General features: G+C 40.9%; 1 protein-coding gene across 5 annotated transcripts; it reads left to right on the forward strand.

Annotated features, from left to right (window-relative positions):
• The first annotated feature begins 222 nt into the window (after nt 1-222).
• On the forward strand, nt 223-23977 carry SAMD7 (sterile alpha motif domain containing 7). 5 transcript variants are annotated; one of them, XM_024561032.3, is made up of 9 exons: nt 223-415; nt 5250-5361; nt 7338-7464; nt 10050-10174; nt 13453-13531; nt 14828-15462; nt 16446-16567; nt 21854-21964; nt 22433-23977. In XM_024561032.3, the coding sequence occupies exons 2-9, from the start codon at nt 5253-5255 to the stop codon at nt 22538-22540; spliced, it is 1416 nt and encodes a 471-aa protein (XP_024416800.2). In that variant the 5' UTR covers nt 223-415; nt 5250-5252; the 3' UTR covers nt 22541-23977. The 5 variants fall into 5 exon arrangements, with proteins under 5 accessions (XP_024416800.2, XP_045050952.2, XP_045050959.2 ...); XM_045195017.2 differs by having other exon boundaries at nt 14828-15414; XM_045195024.2 differs by lacking the exons at nt 223-415; nt 5250-5361 and adding an exon at nt 7138-7166.

A 23977-nucleotide genomic window follows, 5' to 3' on the forward strand; every position in this document is an offset into this window, starting at 1 on the left:
AATTATTTTTCCATCAATGAAAAGCTTGTTACTTATTTATATAGTATTTTCCCCTTGTGTCGATGAGTGGCATTAAGTGAATGCCCACAAAGCATCTTAGAGACTAAAGAAGGATTAAAACTGAAGCTAAACCCCGAGGCGGGTTTCTGCGCACTGCATGCACTTTCCTGGGGCTTAGCGTCTCCCCGCCTATCTGTAGAGGATATCAGAGGGCAGCATTTCTGTCCCGAAACAGGACTAATCAACTTAGTTGAGTTAGTATTTAAGGCAAGGTGAATTAATTAAGAGTGTCTGCAACATTTGTCAGATGTGTTTTCAACCCATAGTCAGAGAAGCTTCTGCAATTTAAAGACAGAAAGTCTTTGGATGGTTTTTCCGTGAGCAACGTCAAAACCAAGAGGTCTTCGCAGAGGACGTAAGTATACAAATCTGCACATTGATTAGTCCAGACTGAGGCTAGTCACTTTTACTAAAATGTTTGCACATGTCAAAGAAAAGGACAGGGTTTTTTTATTGTTGTTCAGTTACAGTTGTCTGCATTTTCTCCCCACCCCTCCACCTCACCCCAGCCAAACCCACCTCCCTCCCCCCCTCCCCCCTCCCCCTTGGTTTTGTCCATGTGTCCTAAAAAGACAGTTTTGTCTTAAAAGGAATATAGTTCTATAGGAGTCTAAAGAAAAAAATGAAGAATTAAGGAAATAATCTTGTATAAATATCATTAATTGCATTCTTCCCATAATCACTGGGTGGGTACAATATAAAAATAAAACACAGTACACTTTGGAAAAATACATTTATATAAAGATTTACCTGTAAATGTTATTAGCTCTGTTACTAGCAGTAAGTTAGCTAATAAATTCTTATTTGGGTGAAGTTACTAAAGAGTAAAGGTAATATATTGCTTCTACCAAATAAGGAAATAAATACTGCCTTGGCTATTATTCTTTAAGTAAAAGTAAAAGGAAGTTTTTAAAAGATAAAGTCAGCTTGAAGTTGTATATAAATTTAATTATTTTGTCATCTTCAGAGAGATTAAGTACCGGCCTCTCTGTCACGGCTATATATTTACTATACACTATTATTTTAATGGCCTCCCATTACTGAAGCTAACTGTATTCCAAAAGCTGGCACGGTACATAGACCACATAGTGTCAGAGTAAAAGATTTCAGGAAAAGCCATTGGGGAACAAACAATCATAATCATGAAAATAAACTCATGTTACTATTTGGTAACTCGTTCTCTAAAACTATCTGAAATACCTGAAGTTTAGTTCAATTATATGAGTACTGCTAGAATTTCACGTTAGTCTATGTACAAATTTATATTCAAGAGGTTTTGCTTCACAACCTTTTGAAGAAAGTGAACAGAATTTATACAGACTCTAGTAGCACACAAATTATTTTGAATTCAAGTAGAAAAGATTTGCTTAATAATGTCAAGGGTTTATGTCTTCATGTCACAATATCTGCGAATGTGCCTAGAACTTTACAGTGCAAGAAGGCGTGGGTGGATCTAATGACAATGAGCTTCCAGAAAGAAAAGAAATAAGAGGTAAGGGAACCAAGCATATACCATTCGTCTTCAGCATTATTTTCCAAGGTATTCACAGGGATGTCATGTGTTTAAAAAGTACTAAAGCACATGCCTTTAGTAAAGGTGAAATGTATTTTATGACCACTGCCAAATGCTTCTGTATTAACTGTCTTTGTTGGCGGTACTACGGTAATAACTCATTTTTGTTTATACTGTTTTAGAATAACAGAAAAAGTGCATATTGTTATTTAAAACCAAAATTAAGTTCAGCTGCCTTGTAAAAGTAGGATGTTAGCGGCCTCATTCAAACCAGTAGGAAAGAACTCTCTAAACTTCCTATCCTTGGCAATGATGGGGTAGGGAGGGAGTACACAGTGACCCGGAGTGGAAGGCCCATTGAGGACAGACTCAGAGCAGAGTCTGGGAGAGGGGTTAGAGAGACTTCCGCAAAACAAGGTGGAAGGAATTGGTTTCGAGTTGTTGGGTACCAGCTGAAAGAAGGTCAAGAAAATGAACAAGAAACCAGAGCCTGACTTGTCAAAATTGCCCAGAGGAATGTTGCACAATGGAGAAGTCACATTCGATCTGAAGTTGTTTTTGACACACATCCCCCTCCAATTGGTCAAGACCTCAGTAAAGTCAGCTGCACACTACACTGTAAATGGCTTTATGTGCATATTGACAAAAATGCGCTACATTCTGAGTCAGCGAGCCATGGGACAGACTGGGAGCCCCACAAGAGCAAAAACTCACAGACAATGTGCCCACGAGGATGAAATCCCCAGGAATGGGCAGAAGCCTTGTGGAAGATGTAGGGTGGGGACTGAGGGTGACATTAGTCACTCAGATTTTAAGGAACAATGTCATTTGTCCTGTTACAAATTACTGTGATGCACATTTGGGTTGGAGATATTTTAAACTATTTCTTCTACTTGAAATAAGTACTTGGATAATTTTAGAAATCCCTTGTAATCTTCTCAAGAAATATGGGATTCTACAATTAGAACAGTCAAGTATTTTATGCCCATTTATTCATCTAGTCTTGCCTGGAACTTTATTTCAATTCACAAATATATTCTGAATACAATAATTTGTATTTTATACAATATTTTGTGTAATTATTCTTAAAATGTTTTATATTGAGGTAAAAATAGATTTTTTCACACTTCTAACTGTAGATATGAGAAATTAGCACAATCTCCCTTCTCACACCAAATTTTTCTGTTAGAAGTATTCGGCAAAGAAGCTGCTTTGAAGTAGCTTTTTTGCCTTCCTAATTTTAAAAATGATTTCCCACTTATAATTTTTAAAAACTAAAACATACTTCAAGAAGTGTGAACTATGCTTTAGCATTAGTATGCTTTTCAGAACTCGCACTAATATAGGACACTTAGAACAGTGAATATGTGAAGATACTGAGTATTGTTTTATACTTTAAACAAAAGGCCTCTAAAGAGATCTCTTTCCAATTTTAAGAATGTATATTTATTTTCCTCAGAATTTTAGAAACACTTAATCCTACTGACCTTCCTTTTAAATAAAAAAATGTACCAAATACAGTAGTTACTTAAAAATTAATTTATTGAAAATGACTATACCCTAGAATTCATGCATCATACATGCAACAAATATTCTCTAAATAATTGCTCAAATCAGGGTTAGCCAAACTCAAACTGCACCGACTTTATTGAATGGTCATAGTATAGTCAACGAGAAACTGAAACAGAATCAAATTTGCTTCTAGCTGCTGTGGACCAGGCAAGCACTCAGTAAAAATCTGCTGATTTGGCAAGGGCTTTAGTTCACGAAGTTCATGTCTTACTATTACTGCCCTAATCAGTTGAGACAGAATTAGCACTAGCTAAGTCTCCTGTGTGCTGTCTGAAGGGGTTTGTTGAGGGTAAGAGTCTGAAGACAAAGATTAAGGAGTCCTCATCCTCCTAAAGTGCTGAGCATCCAGGATTAGAGCTCTGGGTCAGAGAAATCCAGCCGAATGCAAACCTAAGCGCCAGTGCTCTCCCACAGCTCAGGTTACCTCCACGTGTGAGGCGGATATTCCAGTCTGCACTTTGATTCAAACGCATTTCATCTGTCGCAGCAAAGTGACCTTGCTTCACAATGTGTCTACATGTTTTTTCTAATGAAGAGGATACCCAGAAAATGTAAAAGTATTTAAAGGCTCATAGGTTGACCCTATGACTCAGTATCTCCAAATTAGCGTGTATATAGAAACAGAGATTTGGAGCCTCAAGTATCTGTCTGGCTGATGAAGGGAAAGATCCGGTCAATCCCAGAGTATTTCCTTGGAAGTGTCCTGATCATATTTGCTTCAAGATACAATTTGGTTCAGGGCAGTCAAACTGGTCTGTATGGATACATATCGCCATGCATTTGTCAAAACCTGTAGAATGTACGACACTTAGAGTGAACCTTAGGTGACACTGATGGGTCAATGTAGCTTCATCAATTGTAACAAATGTACCACTCTGGAGAAAACTATAAATTGGTGGGAGAGAGGTATATGGCAATTCTTTGTGCTGTGTACTCAATTTTGCTGTGAACCTAAAAATACAAATATAAAGTTATTTTTGAAGATTTTATTTATATATTTTTAGAGAGAGAGGAAGGGAGGGAGAAAGAGAGAGAGAGAAACATGGACGTGAGAGAGAAACATCGATCAGTTGCCTCTTAGACACACCCCTACCGGGGACCGAACCCAGGCATGTGTCCTGACTGGGAGTCGAACTGGCAACTTTTTGCTTTGCAGGACGATGTCCAACCAACTGAGCCACACTGGTCAGGGAAGTTATTTTATATATACAATTTTGGCAAACAAAAGATAACAAGCATAACATGAAAAAAAAAGGTGTCGTAGTTCGTTCAGGCTGCTATAACAGAAAACTAAGCCTGAGTGGCTTATAAACATGGAAATCCCCAGGAGGCAGGAAGTCCAGAATGCAGATCCAGTAGATTCAGTGTCTGCGAGGACCTTCTTCCTGGTTCATAGACAGGCATGTTTTTGCTGAGTCCTCATGTGGCAGAAGGGTGAGGAAGGCCTCTGTTATCTCATTTCTAAATGTGTTAACCCCATTCGTGAGGGCTCCATCACCTCCAAAATACTCCACCTCCAGACACCATCACATTGGGGATTAGGTTACAACATAGGAATCTGGGGGCAGGGGGACATAGACATTCAGTCTATAACACCAGGCAATGGGTTTTTTTAAAGAAAATTTGGGCAGCAATAGATACGGTAGTGATAAGTAAGGAAGAACTTGCTCACCAAAGAAAGTCAAGTAGGAGCCAGAATCATAACACTTAGGTGTGGTAGGCGTCAATAGCTCATTGTGCTCCCCAGAGACCTCCATGACATCAGGATATTTCCTTAGACATTGGGAATAAGACATTGTACTTTTAAGTACAAACTTGGTGGATTGATTAAAAATAATAAACTACCATATCAAAAGTATAACAGATTTTTACAGATTACATCGAATTCCCTTGGAATTGCAAAAAGAAAGCCAGACCCAAGAACCATAGAATCCAGAACAGATATGGTACTAAGTGGGGTTTTAAATTAGACTTAAAGTAGATGAGACTTGTCTCTGATGACTCATTTCTTCATCTTCATTAGCCTGATAACCTTGTGTTCCCCACTTATTTCACTGAACACGTGACTGACAGTGGAAAAAAAAAACCCACTGTGTTGTTGCAGACAATGGACCCTACAGAGGCTCATCCTCGTAGAAACATGTCTGTGGCTGGCGAACCTGGCAGTCCGGAAGAGAGACATCTGTGCCGATTATCCAGTGGAATGACATTAGAAGGTAACCGCTTTGCCTCAACTGCACTAGACACGTTGCTGCCTGATCCCATATGCTCTTGGCCCACTTCTGAGTTCACCCACAACTGTGGAGGTCATTTTCCATCTCAAGCACCTGCATTGCTCAACTTCAGTTTGTTGGACCTGGCTCAGGCATAACCCAGATGTGAGGGAGAAGTGTGCCAACGAAAACTGATGGGCAAATAGTCAACTCTTTGTCTTTCATTGGGACGTTTCTCTGGTGTGTACCACAAGGTCTCTTAGAGGGTCCCCAGCAGGGCTGAGTACCAGTTGCCCACAGTGGTAACTCACACATACCTCACCCCTTATTTTTTTTCCTTTCCTGATTTCACTTCCCCACTCTCTCATCATGTGGGCTTCTTAGGGTCACCTCCCAAGAAACTCTCTGCACTCAAGCTCTTGTCTCAAGGTCTGGTTAAGGGGAATCCCAAAAAAGACTGTCTCATCTACTTTTGGTGACCGATTTCCATGGCATTTCCTAAATTTGTATGTGAGAGGAAGAGGGGTGTCAACGTCTAGGCAATTCTTGCACTGGAGGTATTCTGCACCGCTCCCTTTCTTCCTTCTCCTTCCTCCTGGTTCATCTCAGGCATCCCATAAAATGCAAGGGGAGCACTATATTTTATAATTTCAAAGATTCTATCTCATTCATTTATAAATTCAAATTCTGCAAAAGATAGTCAACTTGTGACAGAAATCAAAGTTCATAATGTTTCAAAATGAAACCCCAGTTGTGTCCCACGTCACACACCTGTGGCTGTGCCCCAAATCTCACATGGAGGACCTGCAGTGTCAAGCCACAGGGCAGTATCCTTGCCAGAACTGCAAGCCCACGGCTGCCATATCCCCAGCCTGCATTCTGTGTTGGCATTCTCCCCATGACTGGCAGGCACGTAGCAGATATTTTTATTCTAATCCCAACAGAGATTATAGTGAAAATAAATCAGCACTTTTACTATGTGACAGATATATATATAGCAAAAACAAATGTTAAGTGACCCATGGACTTAAATTCCCAATTTGATCGGTAGGTTTAAGTCTGATAAAGAAGCTAAAGAAGTGATTGCTTGCTTAAATATCACTATATTTTTAGTTACTGGAACATATGAATGTATTGACCATTTACTATTTAAATCACAAAGGAAGGAAGAAAGAATGAAAGATCACTACTTTGAAAAGCAGAATTTTTCTTCATAATTTCCTTTTTTTCAAACATAGTTGCAGGTGTATTGTTTTTTGTTTGCTTGTTTGTTTAGATTGACGACTAAGGATGAAGAAGAAGGTGAAATGACCTGTTTGACTAGCACTTATTTAATATTTAAAATTACTCAAAGGGCATTAATAATTAACACAAATGTAAGGCAATATATTATCCCTTTAACAAGTGTCTCTTTTTCTGATCTGAAGAAAAAGTTATGAATCCTTGTGCTCACGTATGTTTGAATTTAGCTTGGTCATTGTTCTCATTAAGTACAATCTCATGCTTTCACTCGATATCCCTTCTAATTAGATATATTTTTAGCTATGAAGAAGATTTCCCCTTCTTTTTTGTTTTAATCTTATCAACTACAAAGGAATATTTTTCCAATGATTGAACATAAAGGAGACTTCTTGCATTTTTACCTATGGAAACATACAAATCAAAGTAAGCTGTAAGAAAGAGAGTTGGTATTTCTGGAATCTTGCAAGGCTGGTTTAATTTTAACATTGCTTGTAGTGTGGTATGATATTACCTGTGGACTCCACAACAAATTTCAAGGGCACATGGATAAAACACTGAGTTCTACGGTTGTACCTGGGTGCTTACAATGGAGGGCTTTTTGTGTTATGGAAGTGTGGTGTAGCGAGTCTTCCCAAGTGTTGGGAAAATACAAATGGTGTTCACTGTGTTTAAGAAAAATTCAAATAGTTCTCAAAAAGTAGAGTTGTTTGTTAATTTACTTTTCTGGTTCTTTTTAGAATTCCACCAGTGGCGAGAGGTACTGATGATAAATCCAAAGATGGCCATGAACCCTTTACTGACAGCATCAGGGCAGCAAAGGATCCCGCTGGCTCCCTCACCATTTGAACCTCCAAATGTGGACAGGTATTTCTTTCCAACGTAATATTATGCTCAAAGGAGAACATGGACAGTCATCAAGGTTTTGAATGATTTTACCCCCAGAATTGTTTTATGGTCTAACATTATTTCATTAACATAAGTGAACTGTGGTGCAGTAATTCATGTCCAGGCACTCTGCTGGCTGTACTTTCAAAACCCTTCCCACCATCTCCCCTTTGAGCCTGCTTGACATACTCTGCAAATAGCTAATGAGCACTTTCACTCTGTGACAGGCATTGTGCAGATGCAAACGCTGGTGGAGTCTGCGAGAGCTGCCATAACAAAATGCTACACACTGGGTGGCTTAAACAACAGACATTTATTTCTCACAGTTCTAGAGGCTTAAAGTTCTAGATCAAAGTGCTGGCAGAGTCCGTTTGTGGTGAGACCTCTCTCCTTGGCTTGCAGATGGCTCTTCTTGCTCTGTCTTCACATGGCCTTTTTCTCTCTACATGTGCACACCTGGTATCTCTTCCTCTTCTTATAAGGACACCAGTCCTGTTTGATGAAAGCTCCACCCTTTTGCCCTCATTTAACCTTAATTACCCCTTAGTAATGTACACTAAGTACAATCACATTGTGGGTTAGGACTTCCACATATAGAATTGAGGGGATACAACTTAGTTCATGATGATTGGGTACCCTGTACTTCCTATAATAGCAAAATTCTTTCTTTTCAATAAAAGTGACATCATCAGTATTTACATTGCACACTCTGGCAGTTTCCTACCTTATCTTCTTTAGAATATTTTGGCATTCTGATGAGAAAGTAAAAAATCTATTATTTATTCTTGTTCATGGAGTGTAAACAATAAATTTGACTTCTAGAGACCACTAAAGTTTGGCAAAATAAATAAATTATCTACCCAGGAGGTCAACCAGATGGCAAAACCAAAGACAAATATCTCCATTAAATGAGAAAAGAATGTTGTGCTCAGACCAGTATGTTGGGGTGGCTCAAACCTGAGACTTGGCTTCTCCACCAACTACTGGACCCCTGGGTTCTGCGCAGTCACCCAGCCACCGGCCCAGCCAGCCAGCAGCATGGCCAGTGTCTGTGACTCGGGTTCCTAAGTCTCTGTGTTCCACTCAATGGGTGCGTGGGGTAACAGGGGGTCTGGGATCCTGGTAAGCTTAGGGGGCATCCAGAAAGAGAAAGAGACTAGGAAATGCTTGAATAACCACCTGGCCACCTGGAGAAGATAAGGAGCCTGGAGGCTGGTAGTTGGAGACCAAAAAGTAAAATCTGGGAACATCTGGAGAAGAAACCCCAGGTCAGAGACTGGAAGCATTACTTCAAGACCATTAAGGACATGAGAAGCCAGATCTTTGCAACCTTTGTGGACAATGTCTGCATCACTCTGCAGATTGACAATGCTGGCCTTTTGGCTGAAGACTTCAGAGTCAAGAATGAGATGGAGCTGGCCATGCACCAGTCTGTGGAGAATGACATCAATAGGCTCTGAAAGGTCACTGATGACATCAACATCACTCAGCTGCAGCTGGCAACAGAGATCAAGACGTGAAGGAGGAACTGCTCCTTAGGAAGAAGAACCACTAACAGGAAGTAAATGGTCTACAAAGCCCAGATTGCCAAGTCTGGGTTGCCTGTGGAGTTGGATGTCCCCACATCTCAGAACCTAATCAAGATAATGGCGGACATCGGGGCCCAATCTGACAAGCTGGCTCAGAAGAACCGAGAGGAACTAGACAAGCACTGGTCTCCTTGAGGAGAACACCACAAGGGTCACTTGCAGACCACTGAGATAGAAAGTGCTGAAATGACACTTGTGAAGCTGAGACATGTCATCCAGTCCTTGGAAATCAACCTGGACTCCATGAGAAATCTGAAGGCCAGCTTAGAGAACAGCCTTGGAGAGGTGGAGACACACTATGCCATGCAGATGGAACAGCTCAACAGGATTCTGCTGTACCTGCAGTCAGAGCTGGCCCAGACCAAGGCAGAAGGGCAGCAGCATCCCCAGGAGTATGAGGCCCTGCTGAGCATCAAGGTCAAGCTGGCAGCTAAGATCACCGTCTACTGCCGCCCTCTGGAAGAAGGGAAGGACTTTGATCTTGGTGACACCTTGGACAACAGCAACTCCCAGCAATCCATGCAAAAGATGATCACCCACAGGATTGTGGGTGGCAAAGTGGTGTTCAAGGTCAATGACACCAAAGTTCTGAGGCATTAAGGTGGCAGAAGTGGGACACCCTTGCAGGGCAGGGGCAGAAGGCCAATAAAGAGTTCAGAGATAATTGAACTTTTTTTTAAAGGAACATTATATTGGTCATGGAAAATCAGATGTTTTCCTTTCAGACATCCCTAAAACTTTCCTTTCCAGCTTTTTCTGTTGTCAGTTGGGTCGATCCTTCCTTACTAGAGTTCTTCCTGCTAATCTTTCTCCCCATATTTCTACTTAAACCAATAGAGAGTGCAGGACTTTTATATTTAATTTTGGGAAGAGATGATAGAATCCCAAATGGCCATTAAAAAAACTCACTGCCTATGGAATGGAAATTCTCTACAATTCCATCCTCATTTTATCTATTTGATATCTTTCTTCTAGAGATTTATTGCCTTCCACTGTAGCTCCAATCGACCCAAGACAGTTTTGTGTTCCATCCCAATTTGGATCCTCTGTTCTACCAAACGCAAACATGCCGAACATGATGTCCAATTGCGTCTATTCAGGTATGAGCAGTCGGTGGCCCTCCTCTGCAGAGCCACTGTGAACTGGATGGCTGCAGGATGTAGCGGTTGTACTTGTAGCTTCTGCAGTTAGTACTTAGGTTTAAATTACCACTGTGTGTAAGTTGCTTCACTTCCCCAACCATCAATTTACTGATGAATAACATGAAAATCTGCAATGTTACTATCTGTCTTATCTTCCAGGTAAGGAGCTGAAGTCATGAGGAGATGAGATCTGAAAGTTAAAGGGGTTTAGCGAAGTTTATATGTGGCCTGTTAGGTCTTAGTGGGGACTTGCCTTTTATTTTGGGTAAGAACGGAAAGCTTTTGATGAATTTGAACAAGTGATGACATGGTCTGACTTACTTTTTACTAGGACCACTCTGGCTGCTGTTCTGGGAACAGTCTTGATACGACAAAGTTCTGGAGATACATTTATGGTAGTAAATGGGTTGTTAGAATAGTCAAAAGATTATGATGGCTTGGCCCTGGGTGGTAACGGTAGGAAGAGTAAGAAATGATTGGGTTCTGTAATTATTTTGAAGGTAGAAACAAGAAGGTTTTCTCATAGTTTAGATATGAGATGTGAGAAAGAGTGTTAAGGATGACATCAAAACTTTTGATCTGAGCAATCAAAAAGGTGAAGTGGCTATTTACGGAGTTGAGGAATACTGCAAGGGGCATGGAGTTCTTGGGGAAGGAGAGATATTATAGGCTCAGTTTTGCTTGTATTACAATTGAGATACATAACAGACAATCAGTGAGGGACATCAGGAAGGCCGCTGAAGTCCAGGGAGGACTTCTGGAGATATTAGCAATATAATTTTGGAAGTTATCAGCATACATGAAACTAGGTGAGATCGTCTATATAGAGAATGTGGATAAATGTTAAAAGAACGATCTCTGGGACGTATCAACAGAGGCTGATGAAGAAACAAGGGAGAGATAGAAGGAGCAACCAGTGAGGTTGGAGAAAATCCAGGAGAGTGTGGAGGCCTAGAAGGCAAGGGAAGAAATTATTTAAGGAGAGATTGAGCAACTGTGTCAAGTATGCCACCCACAGATCAAGCCAATGAGGACTGAAGATACGTGATTAGATTCAGCTATGTGGATGTCATTGGTGCTCTTGATAAGAGCCATTTCGGTAGAGTGATGGCAATGAAAACGTGACTGGTGGGGCCTCCAAGAGACTAGGAGGCGAGAATTTTCTTACCACATTGAAGATCAAACTGATGCATCTTATCTCCCCAAAACTATGTTCATGGGTTTCTGTTTGTCCCTGTTTCCCAGCTCCAACAAGTCTTAATAGATAGGAATGGTGTGAGTGAAAAGCCTGACCCAAGAAGATACATGATTGGTACCAGTGAAGACACTGGCCTGCCTGGATTTGAGCTACCACTGTGCATGGATCCTCTGCAATGTGATTGGGCATTTGAGCAGCTATGAAACTAAAAACCCACCCTGGAGTAGCCCAAGGGCCAAATAAGACAGCTGCTTCTGGGTGGAAGTCCCATCTGGCAGCAGGAACCCAATAAATTGATAGTCATGGTTACAGACAACAGATGAATAAACCACAGACTCAGAGTGTTCCTCACAGAGATGGAGAATTCAGAAACTGCCAATTATTTGGATACAAACAGTCAGGTTGACCATCTGTCTCAGGAACTTAGGTCAGGTCTCTCACCTCAAGGCCGATATGCAAGTAAGTAAGCAAAGGCAAGGCAAGGCAAGGCCTCAGTCCAAAGAAACTGAGCTTCTAAGTAAGTTAGCAAAATAGAAATTAAGACAATGATCTATTTCAAAAATTGAGATGTTAGGTAGAGAGTGACTTATTACAGTTAAACTAATACTAAGTTCCAGGTCACTTATTTGGGAAAGAGAAAAATACCTGGAACAGGTTTGGCAAGTCTGGATTTCAAAAGGTCCTAAAATCTCGGTGATTAGAATTGTGTTCTCCACTCTGGACTTCTCACATGGACTTTCTCTGTACCTGTGGGTAGTCCACCATGAGCTGGCACTTTCATGCGTGTCAGCCGCTTAGAGGTGAATATCTTGAAGCCACTGAACTATAAAAATATACAGCTTTAGAGTTAGAAGGATTTTTAGAGGTCACCTCATCTAACTCTTGATTTTTAAAAATGACAAAAAATCTCAAAAAAGGTATAGTGAGGTTTATTTCAAGATAGATTATTATTAATAGTTTAATGAGCTCTACTAGCTCAGCACAGAGTAAGTACAAGAAAAAGTTCTAGCCTTCATGATACTTTCCATTTGGGGAGAACAGACTTAAACAAGTAAAACTATAGTTGAACATAACCATGTATAAAAAGTACAACTTGTGTGTCTGTTACTATTAGAGTGTACTCTGTGGACCTGTACTGGTCTGGGAAGTGTTTGTACAAATAAATGTATAAATGGAGAGAATAAGGGCTGAGAAACTTTTATAACAATTTGATAGGGTACTTTTATGTCTATTAATGTCATACTTTAAAAAAAGTTTTGCTTGCACTTGTTCTTGTTTTCATTTCATTTTTCTAAAAAATCACTTAATTGTATTTTTTAAGTGTTGGCCCTGAATGAGTTGGAAATTTAAAAAGAAAAAAATGTTCTCACCACAGATGGTTTAAGAAACATCAGTGTAGACTTTAAACACATTGAGAGTGCACATGAAGAAAAAAATCAATACGGCATGAAGTTACTAGGCAAGAGTAGGCCTTGAATTCTGGTTATATTCCCATTATTTCAAGACATTTTAGAAGGTTGACACAGGCAAAGAATATGATTGCTACCCAACTCCACTGAAATTGTTTCAGAAAATGTATTTTCCTCAGATACACCAAAATATTCACATAGAGAACTACATATTTTTCCACTTAAATCATGCATTTATTTCTAGGGATTCCCATGCATCAGGAAGCACTTACAATTTTTTTGAAGGTCAACTAAATCTTCTTGTACTAAAGAGGAAAAAAAGCTATCAATTTTTAGTTCACAAGCAAGAGATCAAGAGAGCCACAGTTTATTTCATCTTTTTCCTGTTGAGAGATGGCAGGAAATGTCACCAGCCATGAGACCCATCCTAAAAGAAAAAAAATTATCTAGTGTTATCATGCCCTCACCAACACGACTCTAAGATGCCGAATAGTAGTGAGCTGACACTGCTTCCAACGCTGGGCTCAGCTGTTATTTGCAAATACTGTTTTAATCTTATACCTTTTCGTTATTTTCAAATGGATGTTGTTCATTTGTCTATGGGGTGAATGGTGATTTTCTTTCTTAAGGTTGGGGCGTTTTACCACCTGAATCCTTAAAGGCAATGGCCAGAAGGAATGAAATGATTCAAAGGCAACATACTGCCAGGTAACGTAACAGTGTTGCTTTATTTATTTTCTATTCATTCACTTGTTTGTTTATTCATCTGTTTGAGATAGATAAGTAAATAGACACAGCTGTATATACATTCATTTGTTTATTATAGTTGTATATTTTTGCATTTGTGTATGTTGTTAGATTCGTGTACACACATATACTCTGAATGCATGTATATGTATATATCTATGTATACATCTCTTTATATAGATACATATACACATACACTCTGATTAGTTATGATTACTTACAAAAGTACTTCAAGCATATTACAAAAAGAAACACATATATATGTATATATACTAAAGCAAGGATAAGGATAAAAGCAAGATTGGAAAATTACATAGTGAAACTAAGTTCACAGACCCTAATAGTTTTTCAAAGTCACATGATTCAAATGCCTAGCTGCAATTCCTCTGAAATTCATACTGGCATTTTTGTCCTCAATGACTTCAATTCTACCCAGAGATAGGGGCCAAGCTTGCCAATCCTACTTCACACGTCCACCCAACAGTGGCCTTCAGCTGTAGCTACCAGGAGAAAGAGAAGGGTATGACTAGAGTATGACCTGTGGAGAAAAGAAGGTAACTTAAGAGGTCCAGGTGGTGACCAATAAGCAAACTAAAGTAAGCAAAAACACCAAGCCCTCTTCTCCTGCCCCCAGCCCTTGCCCCTGGAAGTAACTTGTAACAGTTGAGACCTACATTGACTTTCTGCATTTCTCGAGTCCCACTAAAATGGTATGGCAAGGTTTAAAAACCTCTTCCAGAACTTTGAGGATTAATCTCTGGCAAGAAACTACCCTGTGCTGCATTATTAATTTATACTAAAAATTGTATAAATTTAAGAGGCAAATCTGTTGAATTTGTCATATCTGTTAGAGGTAAGTCTCTACAGACTGGCCTTGGGCTTCCATTGCGACAGTCAGCTACGCCCTTTACCCTCAGATCTTAGCCCAAACTTTCCTTCCCAGTGGCTTAACGGGGGATTTGTGTTTTCAGCCACCAAACTTCAGACAAGCAGAGTGAAGACTTGGGAAAAACAGAGATGCTGTCTGAGGGAAGGCAGAGGGCTATTAAAATTATATTTCATTTTTAAAAATTTTATTAAACTTACTGGGGTGACACTCGTTAATAAAATTATATAGATTTCAAGTGTGCAGTGCTATAATACATCATATGTATATTGTATTTGTTCACCACCCAAAGTCAAGTCTCCTTCCATTGCCAAAAAATTATTTGTGTAATGGTTTCTTGGGTTGTGTAAAATGCATTGTTTTGTTTTTAGGATGGAAATGGAAATGCATGCCATTTACCAGCAAAGAAGAATAGAAAAAGTGAATCCCAACGGATTAGCAGGTCTGGGGATACCATTCCTCTACGGCTCCAGTATCTCAGCTGGCCCAGCCACCTGCCACCACAGGGCCATGCTCCCTGCCAGTGACCTGCATTTGCACAGACGCTCCCTGAGAAACCTTCATGGAAACCCCATGCTTGTGGCAACTGGTCCACGCTATCTAGAGGGTTGGGGGCAGAAATGTCTTCATCTCAGGAGAGGTTCAGGGAATCAGAAAGTTCTACACAGTGATACTGAGAATTCCAAAAGTCAAGCAGAAGAAAAATCTCTAGGCGAGATTCATGTAATTCCCTATGAAGAGGATGAGTATGCAAAAGGCCCAGAAATCAAAGCTCGCAGCAATCAGAATTCAAGAGAAATCAGCGAAAAGCCATCTGCAGTTCTTGCCAACACCTGTGGAGAGTTGGAGCCCACCCATAGAAAACACTGGAACGCTCCTGACCCTCGGATGGAAGCTCAGGCCTGGGACCGTGGGAGAGAGAAGGTCTCAGAGAAGTTTTGTGCAGCCCCAGCCCGAGGTGAAAAGAATGGGGTTTATCCTCCACTTGCTCAACGATCTTTGTCAGGCAGGTATCCAGGCCTCAATGACCAATGCAGATTCTCATGAACCACCGGTCGTCAAGTCCTTAAGTCATTACACAGTGAACGAAAACCACCATGCTTCTTTTTATCCTTCCTCTTCTTTATTCTATTTAGAATGACCTCTTCTTGAAGTCACTTTATTACTTTAGTTCCAAGAAACCATATCAGTGAAATTCATCTCTGTAGATTGCTGTATAGAGAACTTACAGCAAAGGTTAGGAAGGCAAGTATGAGAAAGGATGGGGAAACCTACCAGAATTTTTAATTAAACTTTTAATTTAGTTTCCTGTTAATTTCTTCAACACAAAATAGAGGGGTTCTTGCTTACAAGTATGAATTCTATTGGTATTTAAGTGCAGAAAAAATAGACAAACATACCATTTCAGTGCCAGTTACTGTTAATGATACCTTCTGATCTAAAAGTATGAACTCTCCACTGCCTCCAAAACACTGAAGAGTTTTCTAGAACTTCTTCAGATAAAAGTGTTTTAAAACACAAGGATTGGGAGAGGGGTTCTTGATCTAGCCACCAGACCAACTGCTTCCCTTGCAAAGTGTTAATTTGCCACTTTGATGAAGATATGCCGATAAATCCTTGGTCACCCAGAGAGCATGATAAATCAGTAATGTCACAGAACATGGTGTTAATCTGCAGAATGAAATCCACAGGACGTTTCTATTAAAATCTGGGGGAAGCAGTTCTGGAACTTCTTTGTTTACTTAATGCGGTCATTAAAGACATTTTAGAGAAAGAAAAAGAAAGGAGGCAGCTAAGCTTTTTAGAAAACATCTCCCAATAACTCTTCATATCTTTTAAGGAGTCTTCATGCATATCTGCATACAGGGATCACTCTGTGGAAATAAAATATGAGGAAGCTAATGTAGCTGTATATGAAATTCTGCTCTCAGCCTCCCCTTTCTCCCTGGAAATTTTACACCATAAAATAATTTTCTTTCCATTGTAAAGGAACACATGTGCTGGTTACAAGTGGGGAAAACCTATCTTTGGATGAAGACATTCAGAAATGGACCGTGAGTGATGTGCACACCTTCATTAGTGGCCTTCCGGGTTGTTCAGGCTACGCTCAGGTAACCTAAATTTAAGTATTTTCATAAAAGTAAGATATTTGGAAATATATTTCCTTTCTAATGAGTTGTATCAAACTTGCATTGTGCCCCCAGAGAGGATTCCTAATAATCTCCCCCTTTTTTATGTCAAGGTCTCCTCTGGGACAGGACTATGTTTGGTGGAGCTGGGGTCCCGTATCTGGCTTTAGTTTTTATCCCATTGAGACTCCTGAGAGGTGGGAATTCTCCCCAGATTAGGAGATGTAGAGACGAAAGATCCAAAAAGGATGGGAAATGTCTACTACCTTCCCTATTCATCCATAAACAAACACCTGGGGGCACATACTTCTGCACTAGAGGTTTTCGGCTACTCATAGTAGGTAACAGAAATATATACTACATTTTAAAAAGGACAAGAAGGCAACAGGTCTGAAAAGCTGGAAATCAACTGTTTTTAAATTCTTTATTTATGCTAGGTCAATATACAAAACTACATGCACATGTATAATTCAATGTAGTAGATAAATATTATATTCTTTAAAATTACAATAATGTCAGGACAGTTGAAATGAAGACTAATTTCATTCATATGGGCAAATTGGTGCCAAAAGTCATGGGTCGGCAAGTTTTTGAAGTTTATGTCAATGGTACATTTTCATGCACATAGTTTACTTTTTCAAGTGATTTAATAACACAATTTCAAGCAACAGTGCACCTGAAATTAAATCTGGTGTCATTGTCCTTATTTGTTATAATATATGTCTATATATTGAAGGAAAAAAAAACAAGACAAGGACATTATGATTTAACAACATCATAATTAACTGACATTAGAGATGATGTTTTTCCAGATCTTGGTTAGAGAATATTTTTCTTTATGTAATGCTGTTAATTCTTTTTATTTTGTCTTCCATTTATGAGTCTTATGGAAAAGTTATATAGCAGTAATTAAGAGTATGACTTATGAAACCAGAAAGCCGAAGTTCAAATCCTAGCTTTTCCATTTTTTGGACACGTGATCTAAGACAAGCTGTCTCCCTCTTCTCTGTGGCTCAGTGTTGTCATCTGTAAAATGGGGATAGCATAATATACTCTCAAAGGATTATAGCAAGCAATAAAGGGTGCCTGGCACTTTGTCAGTACTCAGTAAGTGCTAATTTCATCATTATGTCAGCCAGTAACCTCATGCATAACGTACATTTGATTGCAGACTTCTGATGGATCTGTTTGAACTCTCACTATTATTAATCAGTCAGTGATTCAGTTGTAAAAATGCAGTTTATAATAACCATTCTTGTAATAAATAATGTTATGTGCACTTCAAACTTTATCACCCCTAATGTCCCCTTGGAGATACATAGAATCACATAAACATAAACACCCAAACTTTGCTGGCTCATTATCTCTCACCAACAGGATGGCTGTCCTCCCTATCCCACCCAAGAAGCAGAAGTAATTAATTCTAGGTGTTTCTCAAATATGTTTAGGATCGAGGCCTGCTCTCATTTCCTCATTAAAGCCTATTCCCTCTCAGTGACTGCTGGTCAGATAAATTGCAAGAACACTGCTGCTCTCCTGGGCGCAACCCCACCTCAATGAGTGGCATCGACCTGTCCAGAAACAGGAGAATCCCCCCTAATGTAACTGGGTGCAGACTGGGTGCAACAAACTCTTCAGCAGCATTGCTTGTGTGCAACCCTCACAAGTGCCATTGTCTAAAACTGCCTTTGGTTTCTACTGACAGCCCCCAGGGCCAGTCGAGGTTACACCCACTGTCCCCCACCCTCTTCTTCCTTACTTCTGCCTTAGGTGCTTACTCAGCAACCTCCCTCCACCTGCCTCCAGTAGATAGAAAAAGAAATTCAGAAAAAAAAATAAATAACCACAACTAAAATCCAAGCCCCTATGCAAATGAACCCTTTTACATAGAGACAGAGAGAGGGATGTTGGCTCAGCTGTTTAGGGAATCCAGGAGACCTGGCAACACATTTTGTTTGTCTAAGTAAATGCCTAGTTCAAAGAACTCAGCAGATAAAATATTCTCTCTAAACATAACTGAAATTACCAAAAGTATGGTCTAAACTGCTCTGGTGAGAGGGAGAATGGAACATCTTCTCAGAGACAGCGGCGCGTTCTGTGTCTTTGCCTCAGGCCCAGGGTCCACCCACCAGGGCTGGACGTTCAGCCCTCACACACGTCAGGCCCCGGCTGCCAGACTCCTTCTGAAAACAGACCCCTGTGGTTTCCCTCCACTGCTCACTGGAATTCCTACCACAGAAAGAGAAATGAGGCAACATTTCCACCAGTAGCGTACTGAGCGATTTTCATCAGTGCTCCTTTCTCTGAATAGCCCTGGGGTTAAGTAGGGAAAATCCTGGACCAGAAGTATAAACTGTATGTTCTTTTATAAGTTCTCTAACTGGCAAGCTGTGCTTCTTGGACAACTCACCTAACCTTTTCTGTGTCGCTCTCTGTATGTATATAAAAATCCTAATAACAGTGCCTATTCTTGTTGGGTAGACTATATGTGAGGCGCTGCACTACACACGTCATTTTTAAATTTTGTCTTTTAAATTTAGTCTATACCATAATTCTGCAAAGAAGACATTAACACTACTTTGCAGCCAAATAAAACTGACATCAAGGGGTGGGGGGGCTAAAGAAGTGAGTACTTGAAAAATGTGTATGTGACCAAAAATCTGGCTTTTTCTACTATAATTACTCTACATTAAGGATATTGGGCCATATGGTTTCTAGTCAAGAGCCCCTAGGAGTTCATAAAAGTGGTAAAAGAGATCCTTAAGTAATTTTTTATGTTTCAAAAAAACCTAACAGTAGTCATACATTTCCCCAAGAGAAGGCTACAAGACTAACCCACACTGTCCATTTTTTTTGTTTGTTTTGGCCCAAGTTAATTTGTAGTGAGCCAAATAGTAAATTTTATGTTTAATTTTTATATTTAATTAAATTGGAAAAGAAATAATTACTTAATAAATATATTTTGTAAATAGCTAAAATATATTAGTACGCAAATTCCTGGTACAGAAGCTTCCCAAGGAGGTTCTCCTTTTCAGCTGATCCTGAGGCATGCCTTCCAAGGCCTGGGACACGTAAAGGAAACGAGATAAACACGGCCCCTCCTCTTAGGGAGCTTACAGTTCAGAATAGGGACACTAGAAAGGGACTCCAAACCATGGGACCAAGCTGTGAGAGGGCCGGTGCGTGCCTGGCAGGAACACGCAGGAAGGCCTCCTGGCTCCCTACAGGAAGAAGCAGTGAAAGGGAGACCAGATGGTGAGTGTACTAGCTGAGGAAGGCAGTGAGGCAGGAGAGAGGAAAAGGAGGAATTTCCAGGCAAGGACCAAGAGCCAGAGAGAATTCAGAGCAGCAAAAAGTTGGGATTTTGAGAGAAGATTCTAGCAGCCCAGAGAGAGCCAGGGCCAAGTGGGGAGAGGTGAGAATGGCAAGACAGGAGACTGGAGTTGGAGAAGGGTCACGAGAAGCCTAGAAGACCCAGTGACGGATATGACTTCATCCTGGAGAGAGTCGAGGTTTTCAGTGGAAGCGGCATGATTAGCTTTATATTTCAGAAGGATCACTCAGGCTACTTTTACAAAAATAGGTTGAAGGTGGTCAGATTAGTGGAAAAGCCTCCTCAGATGAGCAACAGTGTAATTTGATTCAGGATGGGAACAGTGGGGTGAGCAGATAAATACGCTTCTAAGTTAGATGTACGTTAGAGAGCCTACAGTGTAGGGAGACACTCACTGAAGTCCAGAGGGAGACTGAGATGAATCAGGAACAACAAGGATGACCTGGGTCAGATGCCTAAGGGACTCTAACACGTAAAGATGGACTAAGAAACAGTAACCACAGAGGTGACTGCAAAGGAGAGGGCAGAGGGTACCCAGGAGGGAGAAGCCTCATGAAGGCAAAGGAAGGACACTTTTCACGGAGGAGTATTCAACAATGTCAAATGCAGCCACGAGCATAAGAAATATGAGAACTGAAAAAAATCCATGTGTTTAGAAACAACAGACTCACCAGGGACCCAGAAGAGAGCAGGTTTGATGGACAGGTGAGGGCAGAAATCAGAGTCCTTGCGACTGAAGGATAACTGGGAAGTAAGAACATGGAAACAGAGAGCATCACAACTCTTTGGAGAAACTGGGCTCTAAAGGGCATGAGAGACATGGGCAGAATCGGCAGACAGAGTGAGGAAGCATGTGAATTTTTTTATTCTTATTGTTTGTTTTATGGTGGTGGAGACTTGCTTAAATGCTGACGGGAAATAGCCAAAGAGGAGAGATTGAAGGCCAAAAAAGAGATTATTTACTGAGCAAGACCCCGAGGTGAGGATCCACAGCATACACGGAGAGACTGATTGTCTTTCAACAGTGGGGACCCCTCTTCCACATATCAGGGCAGAGGGAGAAAATATAAGGTTTTAGGTTTGTTAGGCAGAATTAGAGGAAGTTCTTATATACTGGTTTCTTTTTTTTTAAATTAGAAAGTTATATGATCTGTTGGAAATAAGGGAGGATTCTGTAACATCTGAAGTTTGAGGATTGTGAAGGAAGCGTGAAGGAGAAGGAAGAGAAAGTTCGACAGTAAAAGTAGAATCGGCAGGCAGGTTGAAGTTGGAGATCATGAAATTATGACCAATCTGCTCAGTTTTTTTCTACCCGTCTCTTTATCTGCCTGGAACCTTGGTCTACCAGCAGCCTTCCTAGTTCCTGGAAGAAAGGAAGGCATGGTTATACCCATTACACGGTCGGGACAAATAGGCCCTGTTGGAGAAGTCCAGTGTGTCAGCTCCCACCTGTAACTTCCTTCTCCTCCCGCCACCACTTAGCTGAGGCAGTGGACGGAACGCAGTGCACCTGTAAATGTGAGAGACGAAATTTGTCTGTGATGGTTTTTACTCACACCTCTTTATTCAGACTATTTGTTCGTTCATGAATTTGTCCAGCAACATTTATTGCCCGTCATCTACTATGTTCCAGCCACACTGCACGACAGGTACTTTGGTAAATAAGGCATGAGCCCACCCTCAAATATTAGCTATTCTAGGCTGGAACTGAGTTCTATAAACAGAGAATTACAATGTATTCCAGGATTATTAAAGAGCACAAACAATGCACTCCTGGGCACAGGAGAGAGAATAACTGAAATAAGAAATTTTATAAAATTTTGTGTCATACCCCAGAAGTCTTAATATTTCCTCCAAAATGAAAATATCTGCATATTACAATGTCTTTAAAAAAAGACATTGAGACAAAGCTAACATCTTTTGTGTTTTCTAAGGTATTTAAAGATCATGCAATTGATGGGGAAACTTTGCCCTTACTCACAGAGGAGCATCTTCGAAGCACCATGGGTTTAAAGCTTGGGCCAGCACTAAAGATCCAATTGCAGGTATGGTGACTTTTCATAGCTAAATATGTATTAATGGTATGACACTCAACAGAAATACGTTACTTTTATCCTGTTGTAATGTTCATAATATCTATTTAATCTCTTTATTAGCTTTTCCCCTCTGTGGGTGGAGACATAGTAGAAGCGAGGGAACCTGAAAACACTGGCTGGGGAAGTAGCACACACTCCTAGGTAGAGTCGGGAAGGCACAAGCAGTGGTGTGCTGGCACATGTTTAACACCCAGCTCTCTTCAAAAACCAAGTGAACCAGCGTTGTAGCACCTGTCAATTTCTGTAGTGTAAATACTCCCACCATGGCTGACAGACTCTTAATGTAATGTCACTGGATACATATTCGGAAGAGATGCCATCTGTGGCTAAGCACAGAACGCTGGGTTATTGAAATAATTAGTAGGCTTACTAATTACTTACTAAGTAATAATTACTATAATTATTTTGTCTTCAAAGGTGTCTCAACACATGGAAAGTATGCTCTACAAGAAAAGGTTTTCACTTCCTACCCATGCAAAACAAGCATTTGATCAACCAGCAGATACGTCCCCTCCTGGATTTTAATCCCTGGGGTAATACATTGGACAGTACCTGTTCCCAGGATATAATAATTCCTAGAGGAACCGAGCGAGATAGTATGAGAAATTAAAACTCTCAAGTAACAAGAACCATCTTAGTCAGTTTCCCAAAGAGTCTAGGACATTCTCAAGGGTGTGTGAGGGTTTCCCAGGGCCACGTGGAGGCTGAGAGGCAGAGAGAGCCAGCCCTCCTGAAGACGTCTGGGAGGAGGCCTTGCCCCAGAGGCTTCCCGACGTGGCCTTAGCACAAAGGCACACTGGTTTAGCGTAGTGGCTGAAGGCGCATCCTTGGAAGCACAAGCTAAATGAAGGAGAGACTGTGCAAACATAGAAAAAGCTGCAGGTGGGGGTTTCCATAAGGAAAACTCAGAAGAAGCCAAAACAGCTGATACTGAAAGAAAAAAAAAGAGCTCTTTAACCTTTCTTCACTCATTTCCCACTCCCCAAAGAGACAAAGGCAGCCCAGTGAAATCAGAAGGGGGCAGAAGAGAAAGTGAAGCACAAAAGTCAGAGAAACAGAGAAGCTGACCACAAGACCTCCTCCCTTTCTCTGTGCGGCCCTCCGAGCCTACAGCATCTGCCTGAGGGTAGGAAGGGGCAGCCATGTTAACCTTCAAGTTCAGAGACTTATTAGTCAGCATTTTCTTTCTGTCTGACAGGACACTCTGTTATGACTAAAAATAACTGGCAGGCTCCTCATTATCTGAGAGGGACAGGAAAAGTCATAATACCCACCTCAGATTTCACCCAAGGGGTGGAGTCGAGTTATCTCTGCAAAGCAGGTTTGAGTTGGCAAGATGGAGGGGAGAAGATTAAAGCGGCTTTCTGCGTGCAGCCCTGGAGCTCCCGCCCAGCAGAGAGCCTCTGAAGAGTACAGCGAAACTGATGCAAGTTTGCTGGGGGGCGGGGGTGTGAGGGAGACTTACTACACACCCTCTTACACATTTTGAATTTCTAGCCATGGGAATGTGTTTTCTATTTTTAAAATTGAAATTTAAAATAAAGAAACTGTAGTAAGCAGCCTCTAAGACGGCCCCCAGTGATCGCTGTTTTCTAACGGTCCTGCCCTTATGTGATCCCCTTCCCTTTTGCGTGGGCTGGACTTAGTGACTCTCCTAATGAAGGAAATATGAAAGACATGATGGGACGTCACTCTGTGGTCTGGGGGTCTCTCTCCCACTCTCTTGGGAATCTTTGCCCTTGAAGAAGCCTCTAGGCAGCCCCAGAGGAGGCCCACGTGATGGACTTGGAAATGGATCTTCTGAGGGCTGCCAGCAGCCACGTGCGGGAACTTGAAGGTGGCTCCTCCCGGAGTGTAGCCTTGAGATGACTATATTGCTCCTGCCCACAGCTTGAATGGCAGCCCTGAGCCAGAGGCCTCCAGCTAAGATGCTCCTGGATTCCTGACACATAAAAACTGCAA

The sequence above is a fragment of the Desmodus rotundus genome, chromosome 2 (genome assembly GCF_022682495.2).
Source record: "Desmodus rotundus isolate HL8 chromosome 2, HLdesRot8A.1, whole genome shotgun sequence".
NCBI lineage: Eukaryota > Metazoa > Chordata > Mammalia > Chiroptera > Phyllostomidae > Desmodus > Desmodus rotundus.